Source organism: Pleurodeles waltl, chromosome 2_2 (genome assembly GCF_031143425.1).
Source record: "Pleurodeles waltl isolate 20211129_DDA chromosome 2_2, aPleWal1.hap1.20221129, whole genome shotgun sequence".
Lineage (NCBI taxonomy): Eukaryota > Metazoa > Chordata > Amphibia > Caudata > Salamandridae > Pleurodeles > Pleurodeles waltl.
This window is the reverse complement of record NC_090439.1, coordinates 897211333-897234041: the sequence shown is the minus strand read 5'-3', so window position 1 is coordinate 897234041 and position 22709 is coordinate 897211333. Positions and strand designations below refer to the sequence as shown.

At 44.0% G+C, this 22709-nt stretch overlaps 1 protein-coding gene across 2 annotated transcripts in view; it reads right to left on the bottom strand.

Moving 5' to 3' along the window:
- Nucleotides 1-22709, bottom strand: part of RIMS2 (regulating synaptic membrane exocytosis 2) — a 1513920-nt gene that overhangs the window by 144212 nt on the left and 1346999 nt on the right. The window contains exon 31 of one of the 2 annotated variants that reach the window (XM_069220600.1): nucleotides 4741-4982. In XM_069220600.1, the coding sequence (XP_069076701.1) occupies nucleotides 4741-4982 (242 nt within the window). The remainder of the gene's footprint in view (nucleotides 1-4740; nucleotides 4983-22709) is intronic. The other variant, XM_069220601.1, reaches the window with a different exon arrangement.

Genomic DNA, 22709 nt, shown 5'->3' with positions numbered 1-22709 from the left:
GGCTGTTAGAACATTCTGCCACTAGAGGGCAGAACATTCAAATAAATAAAACAAAGGCCTCGTGGAATCCGAGGGGATTGAAATCCCCTTGGGCTCTGTGAGGCCTTTGTTCACAGTAACAGCTGAGAACAAAAACATTGGAATGTTGGAGCTACAGACTTCTACTGGCCATTAAAAGCCCGAGCACTCCATTGTTTTAAATGGAGCTCCCAACGTTTCAATGGTCTAAAATAGCCATATAGCCTGCTATTGAGGGCTATACTGGTGGTTAAAGGCCCTGAACCTAAGCTATAGGCCGAGTCACAAGTGAGGAACTATAATGAGGGAGAAGACCTCTAACAACTAGTATAACCCGAGACAGAAGGGCTATAAGGCTATTAGAATATTCCACCACTAACAGTAAAATTTTCTAATTTGAAAAGGGAGAAAAATGAAGATAAACTTTGAAATGTTGGAGCTCCAGGCTTATACCAGCCATTATAAGCTTGGAGCTACTACATTGTCTTTAATGGAGCTTTCAACAATTCAATGTTCTAATAAGCTTTGGTAGGGAACCCTTTAGCTAGAATGCGATTTACCAGCAGCTTCTGACTGAAAAATCTTCAGATGCTGGGTGACCCTAAATTACTGTAAAGAAGGTGGGCGTGAACTTTAGAGGATCCTCAAGATATAGAGACCAAAAAATTGGTTGGAAAGGACTGAGGTGAACTTTTGATGAGTCTCCCACCTTATGACTAATATAGCCTTATAGCCCACTATTGAGGGCTATACAGGTTGTTAAAGGCCCTGAACCCGAGTTATAGGCCTGAGCTGCAGGCGAGGACTTGTAACGAGGGAGAGAGTCTTTAACAACTGGTATAGCCCTGGACAGAACGGCTATTGGGCTATTACAACATTCTACCCACTAAGGTCAGAATTTTCTAATTAAAAAGGGAGAAATATGAAGACAAACATTGGAATGTTGGTGCTCTAAGTTTATAGCAGCCATTATAAGCTCAAAGGTACTCCATTGTCATTAGTTGAGCTCACAACATTCCAATGTCCTAATTCAATGTTAAGTACCATGAAAGTTGTCATTGGTAGAATAAGCTAACAAAGAAATACACATAGCATTGACTCCCCTTTCTCCAGCCCTGCTAGTTCAACATTTATGTAGGTCATGAAATGTCTAGCTAGCTGGACGGAATAATAACCTCAAGAATATGGCACACTGAGTTGATTTTCCAGGCACAGTATCTCACCTAGGAGAGGTTATAGGTAATGCGAAACTCAAGGCAGACTTACGTAGCACACTTGAAATAGTGTGTGGTCTACACTACCTCTCAGCCTCTTCTGCAAAGACTTGAATAAAAGACAGTGAAGGGGATTCAATTACAATTACAAATATGTGGCACCCATCACAAAGACAAACTTAAAAATTAGAAAGCTACACATCTGAGTTTATTCTTACCTTTTGAGTAATTTACTACTTTGGGCTATTTACCATTTTGGAGTATAAAGTTACTCAAAGGTGTAGACTTGCATGTCACCACGCCCTGATATACACGTGTAACGTACCTACAGACAAAAGAGAGTAGTAGTAAGTTCATACCACACATGGCCAATCACTGATACTGCAACGCAATCTCATAAAAAATGATGGACAGGAACTTAAAATGGAACCCCATAGCAAAAATGCTAAAATATATTTATTAATTTCAACTTTTAAAAAATATTTATAAATTAAGCTGAATGTTAATAGAATTATGTATAAAAAAACATTTCATGATAACATTTTAGTAAGCTGTTTAAATATAGTAATTAATGTATCTTGGTTTGAAAAAATTTAATTAAATAATGTAATTCTATAATTAATGTTTTATCATTTTTAATATATGATAAGCAAACACACACATTTACTTTAGGTGGGATTTTTTTTAAAACAAATGTTTAAAGAGTCAGGCCCTCATTACGACTCTGGCGGTCCCTGGGCCACCAGACTCGTGGTGGTGGGCTTTCCAGCACCGGGCCAGCGGTAAAGATCCGTATATTACGACTTTGGCGGTTTGGCCAAAGACAAACGGCCGAAACGCTGCCAGTACTGCCAGGACGGTCGGATCGCCAGGCAGGCGTTAAGCACCTGCAGCCCAGCAGTAGCCGTAATACCGACATCGGTATTACAACTCGTCAGACCGCCAGCATTTTCGTGGTGGTCGCACTACCACGAAAATGCTGGCGGTCATGCACCCGGCAGAAACACCCCCACACGACCTCACACCTACATTCACGCACAGCCACTCACCCATGCATTCGCTTACCTACACCCCGACACACTCGCACCCACATTCACTCGCACATACCCACTGAGATACACCCATTCACTCGCACACACACCCTCAAATACACCCATTCACTCACACACACCCATTAAGATACACCCATTCACTCGCACACACGCACTCAAACAGACACCCCATTCTCCCTCGGCATTCACACAAACATACATGCACTCACACACACACACACACAACCCTCCTCCCCCTTGGCATACACGCACTCACAAACACACACACAGACACCCTCTTCCCCCCACATTCATGCACACATGCAGACACCACTCACATTCTCACAACTTCACCCTCACCCTTCCCTTTTGGACGTTCAACCTATCTGCTTCGGTGAGGTGGCTGTCTGGGAGAGAATGGATCCCGGCACTTTCCACCACTGACACGCACTGCTGTGCATTAAACCGCTGCACAGTATTACAGATAGTAATACGGCGGGTGCCGTCCTGTTGGCGTGACGGTGCAGGCGGTGGAACTGCCTCTATTACGACATTGGCCAGGCCAACGGTGTCGAATTTCCGTCCTAAATCGGGTTGAAATCGGCACAACATCGTAATATGGCTGTCTTTTGGCACCCGCGGCTTCGGTGGTCTTTCGAAAAGACCGACAAAGTCGTAATGAGCACCACTGTTTCAATGTATTTTATTATATTTAAATGAATTACCTCTATGATTCAAAATTAAGTTAAAAGTATAGGGTTACTACTAATAACTTTTGACATGTAGGTGGAGTTTTCGATCTTGTTGGCAGAGATCTTCATATGGTAAAGCATAGGGACATTTTAAAAAATGTATTAAACTTTAAGAAAAAAATTAACTGTATACATTTTTTAATATGTAACAAAATATAATACTTCAGCATTATTAAACTAATTTTAAATTATTTAGTCTACTAAGAGTAAATGATTTTTTTAAAGTTTAAAAGTCACACCTAAATTAAAATGTTTATAGTTATGTATTAAAAGTTACAAAGAGCGATATATAGAATTAAACTAAATTAACTTCAAATTAGCTGTTAACAAAAATGAAAATTCCATTTATTTTCAAATGTTAAAGGGTTATTACAATATTTTGACATCAAGTAATAGTTATGTTTTATTTACATATTTTAACAATAAATGAAATTTATAAATGTTTTTGAAATTAATGTATTTTAACATTTTTTTCTATGGGCTAATGATTTGTCTGGGCTCCATCATTTTCTACGAGAGGATGTTACTGTTTCAGTGGCTGAGCACGTGTGGACCTGGACTTACCCCTGTCCTGAGCTGAAGAACATATACACTTGTTTTGGGTCCTTTTATGGGTATAGTAACTTTGGAAGTGCCGTTTTTAAATAGGACTTGCCATTGTGAGTGAATGTCTGTCACACACTAAAATCCTTCTTAGCCCCCTAACCATCCCTCCCCCAAACCTCTCCTTACTAAAACTCCCATAAATATGAGTGGAAGAAAAAGTCACTACAAGTAATTCAGAACTTACACAAACAAAGACATACAAACAATTAATTAATTAAAAGAGGTGACATTTTTATCCACGGGAAGCAATGTTGGAATAAGATGGAGAAAATAAAGTAAAAATTCCTGTAAGGTGATGGAGGAACCCCAGAAGAGACCAATAATATTGTGCCAATGCATTCCCTTTCTGAGAATAATACAATGTAAGTTAAATTCAGAAATACGAATTGGCAACTTTGTCAAAATAACCATGTTTTGTAACAAAACCTAAAAATAATTAGTAGAACCCCTATTTGCATCCACTCTAAATATGTTGCAGCTGGCTGAGCCACCGAAACTCAAAGGAAGAATCAAACGGGGGTCATGACAGTTGCTTCTCATCATAATAGAGCATAGGAGTACATGCTTTTAGTTTCTTACATCCATGCCAAGGAACTGGTTTAAGATGGCAAGAGCCAGCCGCAACATGAAAGCAACTAGGATGACTGTACATTGTGGTAACCATAAAACATAAGCTGCTTCAAGCAAAGGTGCGTGAAGTTTTTCTCCAGATACCTATACTGTATTCATGATTTACATCTTTCACGCCTAACAGGTCACACTAATGCCTAACCAGATTGATCCACCCACGCGTTTTACACAGTTCTAACAATGAGTCATCATAGTAAGCTGCATCATCAATGCGTACTAAGATATATTAAATGTGATGTACACAGTGCACCAACTACTTACCCACCAGTGTAAATGTCAGTGCTGTAAATAACATTTCTCAGAAATAAATAGAGTTTCTTCATAGATGTATCAATCCATACCATTCAAGAGCTGACGATACTCCTGGCACTCTTATCCAATCTTATAATAACGTCATATTCATAAAATATTCTTAATTTTAATAAATGTACTTAAATATGTTGTATGCTGCAGTAATTAGCAGACAAGAAAGGATGGTTCAGGCCCTACCTGTTTGGCTGAGTTGCGAAGTACTCCGACTTTTCCTGGACAAGCCAACAATTGCAACCATTTTTGCGCCGATGCTTGAACGCCTCTTCTTGCCTCCGGTGCCCACACTGCCCACGGCTGTATCCGACTGACTGCCATCATTCTTCTCTAAAATATACATGTCTCCTCCGATGCTGGTGCTTTTAGTCATGTTCTTTCCTGAGGCACCCATTTGTCTGCTTTGCATTTTGGATGTAAAGACACTGTCAGGCGGTGGAAGAGTACACAGCGCACACAAAATAAGGAGGAAAATGGGGGAAAGACAGAAAAGCACAGGATTCAGATGGAAAATTGGTGGAGCAACGCATCTATGCCACAGAGGTGTTTGCCTTGTTCTAGTGTAGAATGGGAAAAGCACCTTCTAACACAAAGCTGTTCAAGATACCCTTTTCCCCAAAATTATTTTATCAAAATGTAATTACTTGTTATGTACCTAATAAGACGCACTGAATGGATTAATTAGTTGCAGCTACTATTTAAAATGGCGGCAAAGGAGTTAGGCTTGTTAAGTATATATCGTTGTAAAACACTTCTAAGGGACAAAACTTTAAGTTGTTATGTGGCCATCATGTTACACCAATTTACTTGTGCAAATGCTTATTTATAGCAGACATTTATATATTTGAAAAATAATTGTATTTTTCAGAGATACTGGCCCTAACCAATTATTTTTACGGCCTACCACCAAACAAGTGGCACACATAGTAAAGTAAAATGAACAAGGGAAACAAAATAACAGATATAGCAATTGGTATTAGACATGAAGGTAACTTAACCTTTACATTTCACTTAAACGCCCCACTACACACTAAACATAACATTTCGCACTGATTCAAGCATTAGTTGCTACACTAATAACCCAACAAATACGGATTGCTGGTCAGAGAGTTCCTTTAACTGGAGGAGGTCCAAAGTCTCTCTCTGTTCAATGTGTGTAGATATACATCTGTCTGAGACCCACTCTGATCAACAAGGTAGTCAGAGTACACATATATATGAGTGGCGCTTAACAATTCAAAAACAGAAGTATATGTTTAACTGGTATGACAATGTATGGCATGACAGCAAAAATACCCTACTTACACTATACATTTTATTTTTCATTGTTGTAAATCACAACTCAACTCAAGAAGGTGTCAGTGCACTGTACAACCAGTATAACGGGGGTGGGGGTCAAGGACAAACGATTCATCAACAGACTTGGCAGTAAGTATGGCAGAATTAATTCAAAGAATACTACGATCAGAGAAGAAGTGAATAGTCAAAGGAGGGAGGACAAGGCACTAATCAGCCAGTTTGGGCAAAGAATGAAAGAAGAGAAAAGGGGTGCAGTAACACTAGAAGAATCATGAGTAAGAGGTGGAATAGGGGAAACACCGAGGGCAAAATCTTGTTTAAGGAGGTGCCTAGACAGGGAAGCAGAGTTTTAAAAGAGAGAGATGACTAGAGTAGAGGAAGATATAAGGCTGAGAAAAGTTGGGAGGAAGAAGGGGGGATCTTTATTGGCACAAGAAGGGTAAGGAGTAAGAGGTGAAGGACAGAGCTGAGTCCAAGGGTTAGATGAGAAAGAGAGGAGAAGACAATGCAAGATGACAGATGCTCAGAAAGCAGAAGAATTAATGGGCCTTAGAGGGCCACAGAAGGAGAAATTAATGGGAGAATAAGCAGGGAGTAAGTGAAGGAGAGCAGTGCTGACAGATTTTAATCTAGAATGAATTGGAGGAGGCCTTTGGAAGATCTAAGACCAACTGGCAACTACTTCCAGATGGACAGTGTTGTTCCTGAAAGGAATCTGTGGCAGCCTTGCAGGACCTGGATTTTTGGCTTCAATTCTAAGCTTATCAATACACCTCAAGCTGTGTTTGCCAGCAGAGATTGTAAGAGAGACTCCAGTATAATCTGGATATATACTGTGTAAGGCCATAAAATGCAAAGTAAGACCATGTAATCCTCACAGAAATCAATTTTAGGTGTCTGTTGTTTATAATGTGTCACTTAAAAATCCTTTTAAGTGTGAATGGGAGAAGACTGCAAAGATACTGTTTAAGGAATGTCTGAGTATCCAAAATTGTTTCACATTCAATACATCCTAGAGATTTATACACTACCAGGGACAGACCAGATTGGAAATCAAGTTTTGCAAGCAACTAGAAAACCTTCCATAGGGGAGTTTGGGAGTGATAATGTTCTTTTTTTAGTAGAAGTAAAATATCTTGATAACTAGTGTAGGTATTACAGTGTGATTGTGAATCACTGACAGCAACAATGAGCTGGAATGAGCTACATCGATGTTGACGAAAGTCTACAAAGAGGATGTTTTTTTTTTTAGTCAAAATACATTGCAATTGCAATGTTGAATAAAGACTATCATCTACAAATAGACAAAATCATTTAGGCAAATAGGAATGTTAAAGAAACAAAACTCAAGATGCAGACTTGCAATGTCCATTACAATACTCCCTTTAGGCAATAAAGTAATGTCATTGATATGTGTGTTGTCTCCTAAGACGTTTTACACTTTACATCTGTTCAGAAACAGCAACCATATCCCTACTATCAGTATATGTTGATGATGTTAGGCCCGAGTCTGTTATGTTTCATCTGCACTATACAATCACTGTCTCTCTTACTAGAGATATGATTATAAGTAAGTATATAACTAATCTCATGGTTCTAATGTTGATCCAAGAATTGGGAAAATATATCATATGGACCTTAAGGGTGAGAATCTGATTGAACTGAACCAGGTGAGTCAACTCAAAAGCAACCATTCATCCTGATTTAACAGGTTGTAGGTGTCAGATTTATTCACCATGCAATCCAACTTCATCAAAGGGGAACAGTGAAAAGTGTAAATCCTGACACGATGGACCAGTAAGTGACAGTTGACCCCCACTCTCCCCCAGAGCCCAAAACCTACGACAGTACCGGAGATTTCAGTGTAAACTCATGTTTGTGCAAAATAAAGAATTTAGAGAAAGGAGGGAAGCATAACACTGTACTGGTTGGTTTCAGTGTGCTAGGCTGTCAGAGCAATCTCCTCACCACGACATTGTGCAGTGGTTGGCCAGGTGCCAAACTAAACTTGGGTTAGTGCCTCCTCTTCTATTTGAACTTCTTGTACCTGGAAGAGGAAAGGTATGCCTTTGGACTGGGACATGCTTGGGACTTGACAATTCAACTGCTGATTAAGCAAGGATTGTTCGACTATGTTTCAAAAATAGGTAAATAAAAGTGGGTGCATTATATTGGGGCTGCTGGAGAAAAAAGATGAGCTGACAGGTGATCACTTTGTATTTGTCTCTTGGTAGGGTGAAAATTAATTTGTTTTGGCTGTACGCTATGAGTTGAAGGAATAAATAATATTAAATATGAGATCTATGTAATAACCCTTTGATGGGTACGTTAAGAAATCAACTGAGTTAGAAATAATTGCATTTTTTGTAATAAATTCCCCCTGTAAAAGAACTAAACTTTTGAAATTATGCTTATCTTGCCTCCAAGTTTCTCAACCCTACCATTCTCATCTCACTTTCACAGAAACAACCTGATAAAGATATGTTGTCCTCCTCTCGTTTTTAACACCTCTGGGGATATTTGAATATTTCTATCATGTGCCTCCCTCCCTCACAGAATATACAAATTAAGTCTTCACATCTGCTGTAGATTCGGGCCTATGCCGCCTTGGTAGCTCTACTCTGTACTGCTTGTGCAGGAACAAAAATAACCATGCAATGCTCTATGTATGGCTGGAAGCCTTGCAGTTGAGTAGTGGCCATTTCGGCAGGAGTGCAGCTCCCATGTTTTCATTTAATCCCTTTAACTAGAGTAAAGAAACGTATTTGCTCTAGTTCAGCAGACTAGGCCTTTCAAGGTCTACCCTGAATAGTTTGTCGTTCCTATTGAAGGCATGGACCCTTGCTGCATCAGAATAGTCAGTGTCCTTTCATACAAACAGTCTTAAGGGGAAACCAAGGGTGATTTGTCAGCAGACCAAAGATTCTCTAAGGATAGAAGGCCAGGGAAAAGACTAGGAATGAGCAGAAATGTCACAGACTGAGGCCTTACTCTACTCAAACTTTGAAGGCACAAGGCATTCCAGGACTGATAAGCATGCTCCAATTTACATACTAGCCTGTCTTTGATTTCTGCCCTATAGAGCAATTAAGCACCTCACTTATATACTTCCCAGGGAATTGGCTGATCAATGATTTGCGAGTGTTGAGGCCCAGAAAAGAATGCAAAAGTAGCTACACAACAAGGGCAGATTTACTAATATTTCACTCAATGCAGCTCAGCAGCCAAAGTTTCTGCAAAGTGTTCTGTGAAAGGGAGTGGCAAGACTAGTACCCATATTCTCCTCCCCCAGAGCGTATGCACTTTAAAAAACCATTTATCACTGCACACACACTTTCACCATATTGGAAAGGTACGTGCATTTATCAAGCACAGGTTTTGTACAGGAAGCAGATTCTTCCAGTGAAAAAAACAACTGTTTTAATACGTTTCCTACTTTGTATATATGGTGTATGTGTAGCACACATGCAAAGTTGGAAAAATGTGGAGAGTTTTATAAAGTGCTCTACAGTTACACCTGCCTTGAGGAGCAATAATGTTTTGGTGGAAATTCCTGTCCACTAATGGTAGTAGAGAGGGGTGTGCTTCAAATCACATGGAAGACGCATGCAGTACCCAGGGAACACCCGCTAGATGCAAAGTAGAGCATAGTGTTACTCTTGCTAACTCCCTAATGCAAATCCTGATTCCCTTTGGAAAGTAAATGCCACCACCAGTGGCGGTCCATCCTTTAGGACGGAGGGGCCACGCCCCCCCTCCTTTTGCCCCCATGAAGAGTGTCTGTCAGGCTGAACAAAGGTCAGCCTGACAGACACTCTTCATGTTCAGGTCAGGCAGTCAGGAGCAGACATGCGCGATTTGCGCAGACTCCTGGCTGCCTGAGCTGAACTTTGCTGGGCTGAGGAGATCACAGCTCCTATGGGCGTGACCTCCTCAGCCCAGCAAAGCTGCCTCAAGGCCCTCCCCTGGGTGACGAGGAAAGCGTCACCAATTGACACTCTCCCTGGGCGCTTCTGGTTTAAGCCCTGAAGTGCCCAGGGCGAGTGTCAATCAGTGACACTTCGTCACAGAGAGGTGTGGGGTCAGCAGTCTCACTGACCCCATCCCACTCAGTGACGTGGCTGGGAAAGCAGCAGTCCCAACCCTCCTGGGACCTGGAGGCCGAAGATAAGTGTGTGTGTGTGTATGTGTGTGATGTTTCAAATTGAATGTTTGGTGTGTGCGTGCATGTTTGAATGGTATGAATGTTGTTAATGGATGTGCGTGCGTGTCTGTGAGTGAAAGAATGAGTGTGTGTGTGCCCCGCCCACCCCCCTCCCTCCTAAAGCTGCCGGCCGCCACTGGCCACCACAAACAACACTTTGCAGGGGGTTCGCATTACAAAAATAACTGGGCCTCAGTAACTTGCACATTCCCAACTATTTGTGCAATCTGCAGATGCACTTATAGGTACTGCATATATTATGACATATTTGCCGCTTAAGCATTCTTGCATAAATCCTTGCCAAAGTTCTGTGGATTCATTACGACAAAATCTTCCAAAACCGTAGCTAACGAATCGTCAGATAGGATAGAATCTAATACCCATAATGAAGCTGCAAATACGCTTGTTAAATTATTTTACTTCGCTGCCTCTTATAGTTTTTGTATTTGTAGGTATTTTAAACCCAGGCAAAGCAGTATTAATGCTGATGACTTCATTCATATAAAATAACGACATCTGCGTTATTTGGATTGCTATTGGTAAATGGATATTGCATGATAGCAGTCCAGTTAGTAGCCCTTTCAAAACTTCTGATTAAACTTTGTAAGGAAAGGTAAGGAATTCTAATACATTTTCTATTTCTAGACACTTTTCCCTGCTGATCTACTAGCGGATGTGAACAATAATAGCATTTAGAGACAGCTAAGACGCAGACAGAAGCATTTCCATGGAAACCATGCTTCAGGCCAATGCAGATGCATGAACCTGTCAGTGTGCATCAAAAGGAGACACTGCATGGATGCAATTATAATGACTTCGCCTCAAGTCTAACCTAATCAATACATAGCAGGGTGATCCATTGTTACTCGTAAGATATTACAGACTAAACCGATTAAATCGCATGAATTAATACAAAATGAATACGCTGATGTGATTATATTCCTCATTCGTAAAAGAAACGTTCATTACTGGGGAGCTGGAATGGCAGGGATCTGCTGGGGACTCTAGCTTCAAAATGGAAAAAAGAAAGAAAATGCAAGACAAACGGATAAATACGGGTGCTTCAGATTGGAGAAGAGAGAAATGTGGAAGTTATAGCATCGAAACAAAGGATTCAAAAGTAAATGTTAGGTGAAAAACTCAAAGAGAGAACCTGAGTGCTTGAGTTTCACTATCCAGAAAAACAAGGAATGTCGAGAGAAAATCAGGTTTATTAAGAGCTCGGGAAAGGGGCAGATTTAAGATTGAACAGATGGTAGGAACGACAAGGGGTGGGGGCAAGTGCTGTCTACTGGTCAAACGGTCCATATGTTCACAGAGATGTTCACATGATTGGTAATGAAATTAAAGGGAGGGGAAGAGCCTTTTGCTACGCCAGGCAGAGACTGCTTCAGCAAGAAGGTACTGATGAATACATTCATCGAACCCTTCTTCGAAGAACATGAGCCTCTTCAGATTTAAATGACATCCAATCCCCCAAAGCAGCCGCCATGCGTTGGTAAAGTCATATCAGTTGGACCACTTTCTCCTGCCTCCTTTCGCCTTCCAGGAGAGATCCTGCGTTTCTTTAGAATTCCCAGATATTGTGCCATTATTAAAATCGGCCAGGTCCAAAACATATTTTTTGGGCCATCACAGTAGAGAGGAGCTTGAACAATAGTCTGGCGGAATAAATATTGGCTGGCAGTTTAGGAAGCAAACGAAGTACAGAATGCCAGATGTTCGTCTAAGGCTGTAAAGGCCTTGTGCTTTACCTGCACAATTAGGAATGACACTTAACAATGCTCACTCTACTTATCCTGTCAGACACAACGCTGATTGCATTGTTGGGGCTTCAGAAAAAACGCTGAGAGCTGTGAAATGAGGATGTTTTGTGAGCATCTTATGAAATGAATTGAGTTGCTGAATCTGAATTTAGAAACTAGCATAAAAGGTTTTCTTCCGATAGCGGCTATACAAGGCAACATTCAATGTGAACTCTAAATATCTGTTTTTATGGGCGCGCGCAAAACGCTTCATCCCATTCTGTAATCTCTCTTTGGACTTCCAACCACGCCCATGTCACGTCAGTCACTTACATTGGTTCGTGGGCTTGCCTTTTAAAATCTGCTTGTTTTTATTTGTGAAAGGCATGCATACGTCATGCTCTTTCCAGTGTTTAGCCCACCTACACAGCACCGGTAAACTAATAAAAACATACGAGGCTTGATGTTTTCAGCCTGGGGTCCGGACTACTTTATCTGTTTATTTTCCACGCAGAGCGATCGCGCTGCATTTTACATAGTGCGATCGCACTGTTTTTTTTTCTTTACAACGCTAATAGCTCTAGCTCGAGCAAATGCGAGACCAGTTGCATTGAAAATGCTTGTTTCACTCATATTTAATAAGTAGATTGACTGAACACATTTATGTCCCACGTTCAGATTAGGTTTAATGTAAGCAAGCAGTGAAGTACTGACTACCAACATGATAACTTCATTTGAAAGTTCAAAGTGAACTCATCACTTATAAGGCACTTTGATAATATTGTGTAGGTTTTCCAACAGTATAAATATCCTATACCTGGTAAGTCTACATTTCTATGTCTCCCGCACTACGTTTTCATCCTGCTGGCATTGTCCTGAGGTTTGTGATCTAGAACAAGCTTGTACTCATTTTAACCATTTCCTGGTTCATGAGTTTAATGTATTTTAGGTAAACTGTTCTGTTATCTGTATTTGTCTAGTGCACAACTCAGCTGGCAGGATACACTGGCACTGACACAGGAACTGTATGAGCAAATCCAGGGTCAGGGGTAGGTGATTAGATAGGCCTTCAGTTTCTTGCAAAATTCAATGACTGAGTAGGAGACCCTGATGTGCACGGGAAGGTCATTCCAGGCTTTAGGAGCAAGGTAAGAGAAGGCATGACCCTGGTTCCATATATTTGGGGAGAGTGTATGTGTTGGAGTCTAGATGAGTAGACATGTCTGGTACCTAGGGCATCCTTGTGGAACTCTGCAGAGGAGATAGAAGGAGTCTGAGAGAAATAGGACCAGGCTGTACAACTAGGTGTGGCCTGTCAGGAAGGAGCAAATCCAGCGAACTGCGGGACCTTGGATGCAAGCTTTGTGCAGCTTTGGATAAGAAAGTGGTGGGAGACAGTGTCAAAGCTTGTAGAATGATTCAGTAGGATGAGGTCTGCGGTGTTACTTCTGTCCATGATCATCCTGATGTTGTCTGTTGTGGTGATGAGGCCGATCTCTATACTGTGCTTGGGCCTGAATCCAGACTGCGTGGTTTCAAGAAGGGTTGTTGACAGTGAGGATTTCAAGAAGGTTGTTGACAGTGAGGTGGGAAACTAGGCATTTGTTTATCAACCTTTTCATGACTTTTGTGGGGTAGATTAGCAGGGAGGTAGATCAGTAGTGGCTATCATCCTCAGGTCTGTTGAGGGTTTCTTGAGGAGGAAGGTACTGTGGTGTGTGTCCTGGTGGGTGGCTGTGATAACTGATTTTCTCAGGATTAGGATGAGGGTTGTGCTGATGGGGTCCAGTCCTTTGATGAAGACATGGTAAGGATAGGGATCCAAAGGGGACTGTATGGTTGTTGTGATTTCTTGGGTGGTGATGGCAGGCCAGATGGTCATGGTTGGTCCTCTGGGCATTAGCAGAGATGAGCAGGAAGGCTGAGAGGATGGAAGTGTTTGGTTAGGGCTCAAAGCTTTTGTAGATCCTGGTGATGATCCTGCTGAAGAACAGGGACAGTTGAGTGCACAGATCCTGAGAGTGGGTTATTCTGGTGGAACTTGCTGTACAAGAGGTGACGTTTTTCACTGTGGCAAAGATGTCCTTGTTGCGGTTGGTGATGCGTTTGATGCATTTACAGTTGTAATGGTATGCACATACCTTCAATTGTTCAAGATATCATAACTCTTTGTTGGACCTGGGATTACCTTGAGGTACAACTGGACCCTTACAGGGACTCATCACATTACCACAAGTCTTACACTCTTATAAACATGTTAACATTTAACATGTCTCACTGCCTCCCGGTGGTCAAGCAGATGTTGTTTAATTGCTTTATTTTTGCCTTACTGTTCCATCCTAGTGCCAGGACTACATCTCTCGAAGTAGCTGGTAAGGGTTTTCCCCTGACAGGTGCTCTACAAATGCCAACTCAATTTGTTAATGGTAGAACAAGAACAAGAACTCTTCGAATTCACCCTCTATCACTTGTATTATAATTCTTATGTTATGTGTGTAATTATATAATAAGCAAAATCTATTTGAAAAGAAAATTATTTATTTTCTTAGGGTCAATAATCAGCGATGTGGTTTGACCATCAATTGATTAAAAAAAGCAAATGATTTCCTAAAGAGGGAGGTAAAGGCTGTCTTTTGAAAAAAGGAGAACTTTATCTAACCTTTAAAGCCAGATTACAAAGGAAAAACATCTGGGCTGGAGGTCCAGAAGGATTTGAATTTGACCACATTCATAAAAATATAAGTAGAAGAGGCCTATTCCCATGACTGGGTTCAGATATCACCTGACTTTAAGCTAGGTTTATCATAGATACGAATTCCTATACTAATATCACTCACAAGTAACATTATCTCAAATGTATAAGGGCTATCTAAAAGAAAATTTAGAAACAGTATTATTGTGAGGCGGGTCATAACAAGATTGCAACTGACAAGACATTTGTAAATCAGAACATCAATTTATGACAGACTATCAGTCAGGAGATTGGGACTGAAATATACACTGACTATAAGAAACTGATGAACACTTACCACCCAATTTGTGCCACCAGCAAATTTTACTCAAAATGCCAAATAATGGAATCAAGAAAGAACAAACAAAGGGACTCCGCTATGAATGTCAGCCAATACTCATGGCAAAACAAGTATGAAGGGAATAATGATGAACACACTTCTTTGTGTAAGAGGAACCCATCTCTTATATAATGTATCATCTCTTTTCTTGGCCTATCACCAAGGGAAAAATGGAGTATAAAATATGTCTTTCCACAGAGTGACCTACGTGAGCCCGCAAATGTGCACTACTGATTGCACTGAGAGAAAGAAAACCTGGATTGTATGACATTTGCTGTTAAAATTGATTCACATTTTTTTCAGGAGTAAAATCAACTGAATTATTTTGGTAATATGCAGCAGATGTATTATTACCATTCTCAAGATCTGATTCACGATTGTTCACAATTGTTTTTCACAGATTAATTTGGAACTTACATGTATAAGCGACAGCATAGAGGCAGGAAGTTTCAGATCCTAATTCACAGAATTTATAGGCATTTTCAAATGTGGACAAAGGTGGACAGTCAACTATCATAATTGTAGGGACATGGGTTAGAAAGTATTTGTTATAGGATGGCAGGGATAAACATGCAAAATATAGTGAAAACTAATACTCATAGGTTCACAAACATTTTGCATTATAGTTTCTTATCCAGGAAAAACACTTCAATCACTCCTGCAACAGACAGGAGGACCTGTCTTTTCAAAGGGGAAATGTAAAGTATACACCCTGGGGCATAACAGGGGTGTATGGCAAGGCATTTTTCCATTGAGCAATATGCTATCTGTACATAAATAAATAAATAAATACATTTTTTGCACATTCCTCATGCCCACTTCCATAGAGTTTCGATATATAGGAAGCTTACTGGTGTACACATGAAGGCCTAGGACTGCACATGAAAATTCACGATCTTCAAAAATCTCCGTGCACACTTATTTATGGTTTTGTGACTCACCGAAAATGCAAACATTTCTGCAAATCAGAAGTCAACTTTGTTACGCTCTATAGATGCTTCCCAACAACTTTGCATCCACTACATCATAGGTCACTACATCAAAGGTATTACATTGTGGAACATCATATCAAAAATAAAGTACAAGTTCCTTACCTCCGGCAACTAAATATCTGGTAGAGACATATTCTAGTTGCAGATTCCTTACCTTAGAATTTTCCCCCAGGTGTCAGACTGGATCCGGAGATTTTTCTTTGAGCAATACCCTTGCGCGTTGGTAGGTGGTGTCAGTTGACTCCGCAGGCGTCGTAGTCGCCGTGATGACGTCAGGAGTAGTACATAGACGCCGCCCTTGCGCAGTGACATCAGTTTCTTTTAACGACTTTCCATGCCAGAGCGCAGAGCTGCTAAGAACACTGAGATTGGTGCGCCAGAGCTAAGGACCTGAATGTGGGAATCCCTGTCCCTAGAAATCAGTTTTCAAGTGGGGAGGATGTGTGGGTGGTAAGGAATCTGCAACTAGAATATGTCTCTACCAGATATTTTGTTACCAAAGGTAAGTAACTTGTACATCTGATAGAGACTTCTAGTTGCAGATTCCTTACCTTAGAATAGATACCCAAGCAATGCCATCCTCGGTGGTGGGCTGCGAACCAAGATCATACTAGAAAGTCCTGCAGGCCCGAACGACCAAAGTAGCCATCTCGACGGACCTGACTATCCAGGCAGTAATGCTTAGCAAACGTGTGCAGGGATGCCCACGTAGCTGCCTGACAGATATCCAGGACAGGAACACCGCGTGCTAACGCAGTGGAAGCCGCAGTTGCTCTGGTGGAATGAGCACACAAGCCTTCAGGAGGTTGCTTTTTAGCCAAAGCATAGCACATTTTGATACAAAGAAGCACCCATCGATAGATGGTACGCTTTTGCACTGCCTTCCCTTTCTTCGCACCCACATAGCCAACAAAGAGTTGATCGCCCATCAGGAAATCTTTAGTACGATTGAGGTAGAACGCCAACGCTCTTTTTGGGTCCAGATGACGGTGGAGTCTCTCCTCCTCATGGGAAGGATTTGGGGGTGCGTAGAAGTTAGGCAAAGTGATGGACTGGCCTACATGAAATGGAATAACCACCTTAGGAAGGAAGGAAGCTCTAGTGCGTAACACCACTTTGTCAGGGTGTACAGACAAGTATGGAGGCTTTGAAAAAAGGGCCTGAAGCTCACTCACCCTGCGAGCAGAGGTGATAGCGTCCAGAAAGACAGTTTTGAATGTGAGGAGCCGCAAGGGACAATTATGCATTGGCTCAAAGGGGGTACACATCAAATAAGTAAGTAGAAGATTAAGATCCCACTGAGGCATGATAAATGGAGTGGGAGGAAATAAGTAGGTGAGACCTTTTAAGAACCTACTCACAATAGGAGATTTAAAGAGTGAGGGCTGATCAGGTAGCCTAAGAAAGGTGGAAATGGCAGACAAATACCCTTTAAGTGTGCCCAAAGCAGAGCCCTGCTGGGCTAAAGAAAGAATAAACAGAAGAATCTCTGGCAAAGGGGCAGAAAGGGGATCAACAGATTTGTTGGTACACCATGCCACAAATTTATTCCGACAGACGTATACAGTTTTAGTCGATGGACATCTGGCTGCCAAGATAACATTGCAGACTTCGTGTGGAAGGGCAAATGGCGTCAACTGTTGCCACTCAATCTCCACGCATGAAGGCGGAGGTTGGACAGGTTCGGGTGGAGAACCATCCCCTGCTGCTGCGACAGAAGATCTGCCCGAAGAGGCAGTCTGAGTGGAGGATCGATGGACATGCTCATTAGCTTTCGATACCACACTCTTCGAGCCCAGTCCGGACCCACCAAGATAACTTGGGCCCAGTCGTACTTGATTTTCTTGAGAACTCTGGGCAGAAGAGGGAAAGGCGGGAAGGCGTAAAGGAGGGCGGAGCTCCACTCGAGGCGAAAAGCGTCTCCGAGCGAGTGCGAGCGAGTGCCGCCTTGGAAACTCCAACGCGCAAAACAGCTGACATTGCGCGTTCTCTGCAGAGGCGAACAGATCTAACCAATGCTCTCCCCACTTGAGAAAGAGACCTTGCGCCACCTCCATTTGGAGACGTGATTCGTGATCGACTGTGCGTCGGTGGCTGAGTTTGTCTGCTCTGGCGTTGAGAGAGCCCACCAGATTTTGAATCATCAGGGTAATGCCCTGATGTTCCAGCCATGTCCAGAGGCGTAGTGCCTCCGGACAAAGGGTCCAGGACCCTACCCCGCCCTGTTTGTTGGAGTACCACAGGGCGGTAGTGTTGTTCGTGAACACCTGCACCACTTTCTCTTTGAGAGAGGGAAGGAATGCTTTCAACGCAAGCCTGATTTCCCAGAGCTCCAGCGTATTTATGTGGAGCCCGACTCCGCCGGAGACCAGAGGCCTCTGATCTCCGCCTCTCCCATGTGGCCGCTCCAACCCAGAAGTGACGCATCTGTCACTATAGAGAGATCTGGTTGGGGAAGGGAGAGGGATCTGCCATTGACCCAATTTGGATTCAAAAGCCACCACTGCAGGTCTTTCGCAGTCCTCTCCGAGATCTGGACCATGTCGGAGAGATTTCCCTGAAGCTGCGCCCACTGGAACTTCAGGTCCCACTGCAGAGCCCGCATATGCCATCTGGCATGTGTTACAAGCAGGATGCAGGAGGCCATGAGCCTCAGAGTCAGTCTCACCAAAACCCAAGACCGAGGCTGAAAGGTCGGAATCATAGCCTGAATGTCTCACCTGTCAGGAGGATAAGCCCGAAATTGCACTGTATCCAGAACAGCTCCAATGAAAAGGAGCGTCTGAGAGGGAGTCAGGTGTGACTTTGGCACGTTTATAGTGAACCCCAGCTCGTGCAGGAGGTTCGCCGTAGTCTGAAGGTGGGAGACGACTGTCTGGGGCGAAGCCGCCTTCAACAGCCAGTCGTCGAGGTAGGGGAAGACAGACCCCTAACCTGCGCAGATGAGCTGCAACCACCGCCATCACTTTCGTGAACACCCGAGGGGCACTGGTAAGGCCGAAAGGGAGCACGGTAAACTGAGAATGCTCGTGACCTACCACGAATCGTACGTAACGTCTGTGGGCAGGATGGGGATGTGGAAATAAGCATCCTGCAAGTCCAAGGCTACCATCCAGTCTCCTGGGTCTAAGGCAGACAGAACCTGAGCCAGGGTGAGCATTGTGAATTTCTCCTTCTTGAGGAAGTAGTTCAGGTCCCGAAGGTCTAGGATAGGACGTAAGCCTCTGTCCTTCTTTGGTATCAGAAAGTAGTGGGAATAACAACCACAACCTACTTCTGGCACAGGAACCTTTTCAATAGCTCCCTTGGCCAAGAGAGCTGCGACTTCCTGGCAGAGAAGCACCAAATGATCCTCCGGAAGATGATGGAAGGATGGTGGCATGTGTGGTGGTGCAGATTCTAAAGGGAGGGAGTAGCCCTTCCGAATGAGCTGCAAAACCCACCCGTCCGTGGTGATATGTTCCCAGTGGGGCAGGTGATGGCGGATCCTGCCACCAACTGGGTGGGAGTGAGGGGCTAGACTAGGAGGGTTTGGAGACTGCAACGGGGGCAGAGGTGGACTGGACAGACCTTTGGTTTCCCGTCCCACGGCCACGTGGGATTCTGCATCCTCGGCCACGCATAGGCTGGCCAGCGTGCATGGCACGGTGGCTGGGTTGAGGTCGCAACAGGGCGCCCCTTCCGTATCCACGAAAGGGATGAAAAGCGGATTGTGGTGGGCGAGTGGTGGAGTAAAGACCAAGGGACCAAGCCGTAGCCAGGGAATCCTTGAATCTCTCCAAGGCCGAGTCCGCTTTGTCTCCGAAGAGACAGGTGCCATCAAAGGGCATGTCCATGAGTGACTGTTGGACATTCCAGAGAAGCCAGAAGAACGTAACCAGGTGTGGCGCCGTAAGGCCACTGTCGTTGCAACCGATCTGCCCATAGAGTCGATCGTATCCAGCCCACAACGCATAGTGAACTTTGCTGCGTCTCTCCCATCTTTCACTGCTTGGGAGACGATAGCACAGGCCTCCTCCGGTATCTGTGGCGGGACTTGTGCAACCGTATCCCACAGGGAGTGGGTATAACGGCCCAAAATACATGCGGTGTTCACAGACCACAGTGCAAGACTGGAGGAAGAAAACAATTTCTTGCCAAATTGTTCCAGCCTTTTGGAAGGGAAGGGAACGCGCCTGAAGAAGAGGAAGCCTGGATAACAAGACTCTCAGGCATGGGGTGTTGGGACAGGAATTTTGGGTCGTTCGGTGCGGGCCGATGGCGGCGAGCGATAGTCCTGTTCACAGAAGCCCCTGTGTTGGGTTTGGACCATGTACCCAAAAGGACATCGGTGAGGGCCTCATTGAATGGTAGAAGGGGTTCTGAAGTAGAAGCCCCATGCTGAAGCACCTCCGTCAGGAGATTAGACCTGACTTCCACAGTAGGTAGCTCAAGGCCGAGGACCTCAGCTGCCCTACGGACCACCATACTATAAGTCGCTCCCTCCACCGTAGCCATGGTAGGAGGAGATAGCATGCCAGCGTCAGGAGAAGTATCCAGACCACTGGCTTCGCCCAAATACTGTGCCCAGTCCATAGCAGGGTCATCCTGGTATTCATAAGGGACCCCTTCAATTCCCCCCGTATTCGTACCCATAGGAAAAAGGGTCTGAATCCGACCTCGGGCGAATAGGCCCCGCCGATGGCGGCGTCGGCTGACGGTGCTCCGACTCGTCGGGGATAAGAATTGGGTCGACGTCGATAGTGGGCACTACTGACGTCGGGAGCGTCGATAATTGACCCGGCGCCAGGGAAAGTCTCGAAGGTGCGACCGGCATCGGTGTGGATCTGCGCACGGATCCGGAGGTGACCTCGGGGGCCGAAGCCGCCAGCATGGAACCCGAAGGCCCCTCAGCCGAACCCCTTGGGCCCGAAGGCGCCTTATCGGGGTCGGCCCGCCCAAAGATGAGGCGCATGGCCTTGTGAAACTCCTTTAGTTGGGTGGGGATCGCTACGGGAAACTCGGGGAAGTGCAGAGTCGACCCAGACGCAGGCTCCGAGGACGGAAGCCTAGTGCGTGGACGCTCGTCCCACATCGCGTCGGCCGAGTGACGGGGTGAAGTCGGAGAGCGATGGGACTTCTTCGACGACTTCTTATTTTTACCTTGACCCGAGGATTTCGAAGAAGACGAGTGGTGATGACTCCGTGACCGATCTCGAGACCTTCCTCTTGAGCGAGACCGGGACCTACACGGAGTCGAGTGCCGGGCTGCCATTAGCTTTAGGGACCGCTCCCTCAAAGCTTTCGGGTGCATGGCCCGACACTCGGAGCACGACTTCGGGTCGCGCTCGAGGCACCACAGACAAACGCAATGAGGATCCATCACCGACATCGTCCGATGGCAGTCCTCACAAGGTTTGAACCCGGTCTTCGGGACATCTTGACGCACCAAAGTCGTACACAAAAACTTCGACAAAACGGTTGAATTCGGCCCAAAAATAGCCAGGGTATCTCTCTCCGGATCATCGTGTGGCGCGGAAAGAAAAGAACTGACGTCACTGCGCGAGGGCGGCGTCTATGTACTGCTCCCGACGTCATCACGGCGACCACGGCGCCTACGACACCTACGGAGTCGACCGATGCCACCTACCGACGCGCAAGGGTCTTGCTTGAAGAAAAATCTTAGGATCCAGTCTGACGCCTGGGGGAAAATTCTAAGGAAGGGAATCTGCAACTAGAAGTCTCTATCATATGTAAGAGTTAAACAGGTTAAGGGTAAAGGTTACTTAGTTAGAACAATTGCAAGGGTAACTAAACTAAGTAAAATAAGCATTGGCAAAGACAATACATCTCACTCTAAATAAAGGAGCAATGGCATTTGAATGTTCATGCCCTTCCTAGGGTGCAATAGGCACCTTCCCAATACAGGCTGCACTACCTTAGGCTGATTTTACAGGTCTCTTGAGGCAGACACAAGTGCATCTTCAGCAGGCTGCAGCTTATTATTATTAATGTTATTATTATTTCTATTAGGTCTTGTATAGGGCACAGCTACCCAGAAAGGGTTTCCCAGAAATTAGGCAAACAGGTAGGAGCTAACGGAAAGAGAAAATCAGAACAACCAGTTTTTAGATTTTTGTGGAAGTGAGGGGCAGCTTCTCAGGGACTCGGGCGGAGTGTTCCAGAGCTTAAGGCCCAAGTTTGAGAAGGAGCGATCACCCATGCAAGCCAATTTAACTATGGGGATCATACAAAGGTACCTGTTGCTCGAACGAAGGAAGCAAGTAGGCTGGTATGGTACCACAAGTTCTTGTAAGTAAAGTGGGCCAGTATTCGACCTAGCTTTATGTATGTAGCATGGGGCCTTAAACTGTAGGCGCTTGTCCACCGTAAGCCAGTGAAATTTGTGAAGCAGACACAACTCCAAGGCATGTTTGGGAAGATGATATAAAAGGTTAGCAGCAGCGTTCTGAATGTCTTATAGACAGCCAATAGAAGCCTTGCCTGTCCGTAAGTAGAGAATGTTTCCATAAGCCAGCCTTGAAGGAATCAAGGCCGGGATGACTGTCAACTGGGTTGATAAAGGAAGCATCCAAATTTTTTTTAGCCATTTCATGACTGCGAAACAGGTTGAGGCTACTTGGGCGATTTGAGTTTTCATCAACAGATTGACATCTAGCCTGAACCCTAGGTTCTTGTCTTTAAAGACCTGTTGCATAAGAGAATCTAGGGTCTCAGGCCAGTGTTGGGTGCCCCATAGCATCGCCATTCAGCTTTAATGAGTTCATCCAGTTTACCCAGACAAGAATTCAGTGCATCGCAATTGTGGGCCTGGCCAGATGACAAAGAAAACAGGATCTGA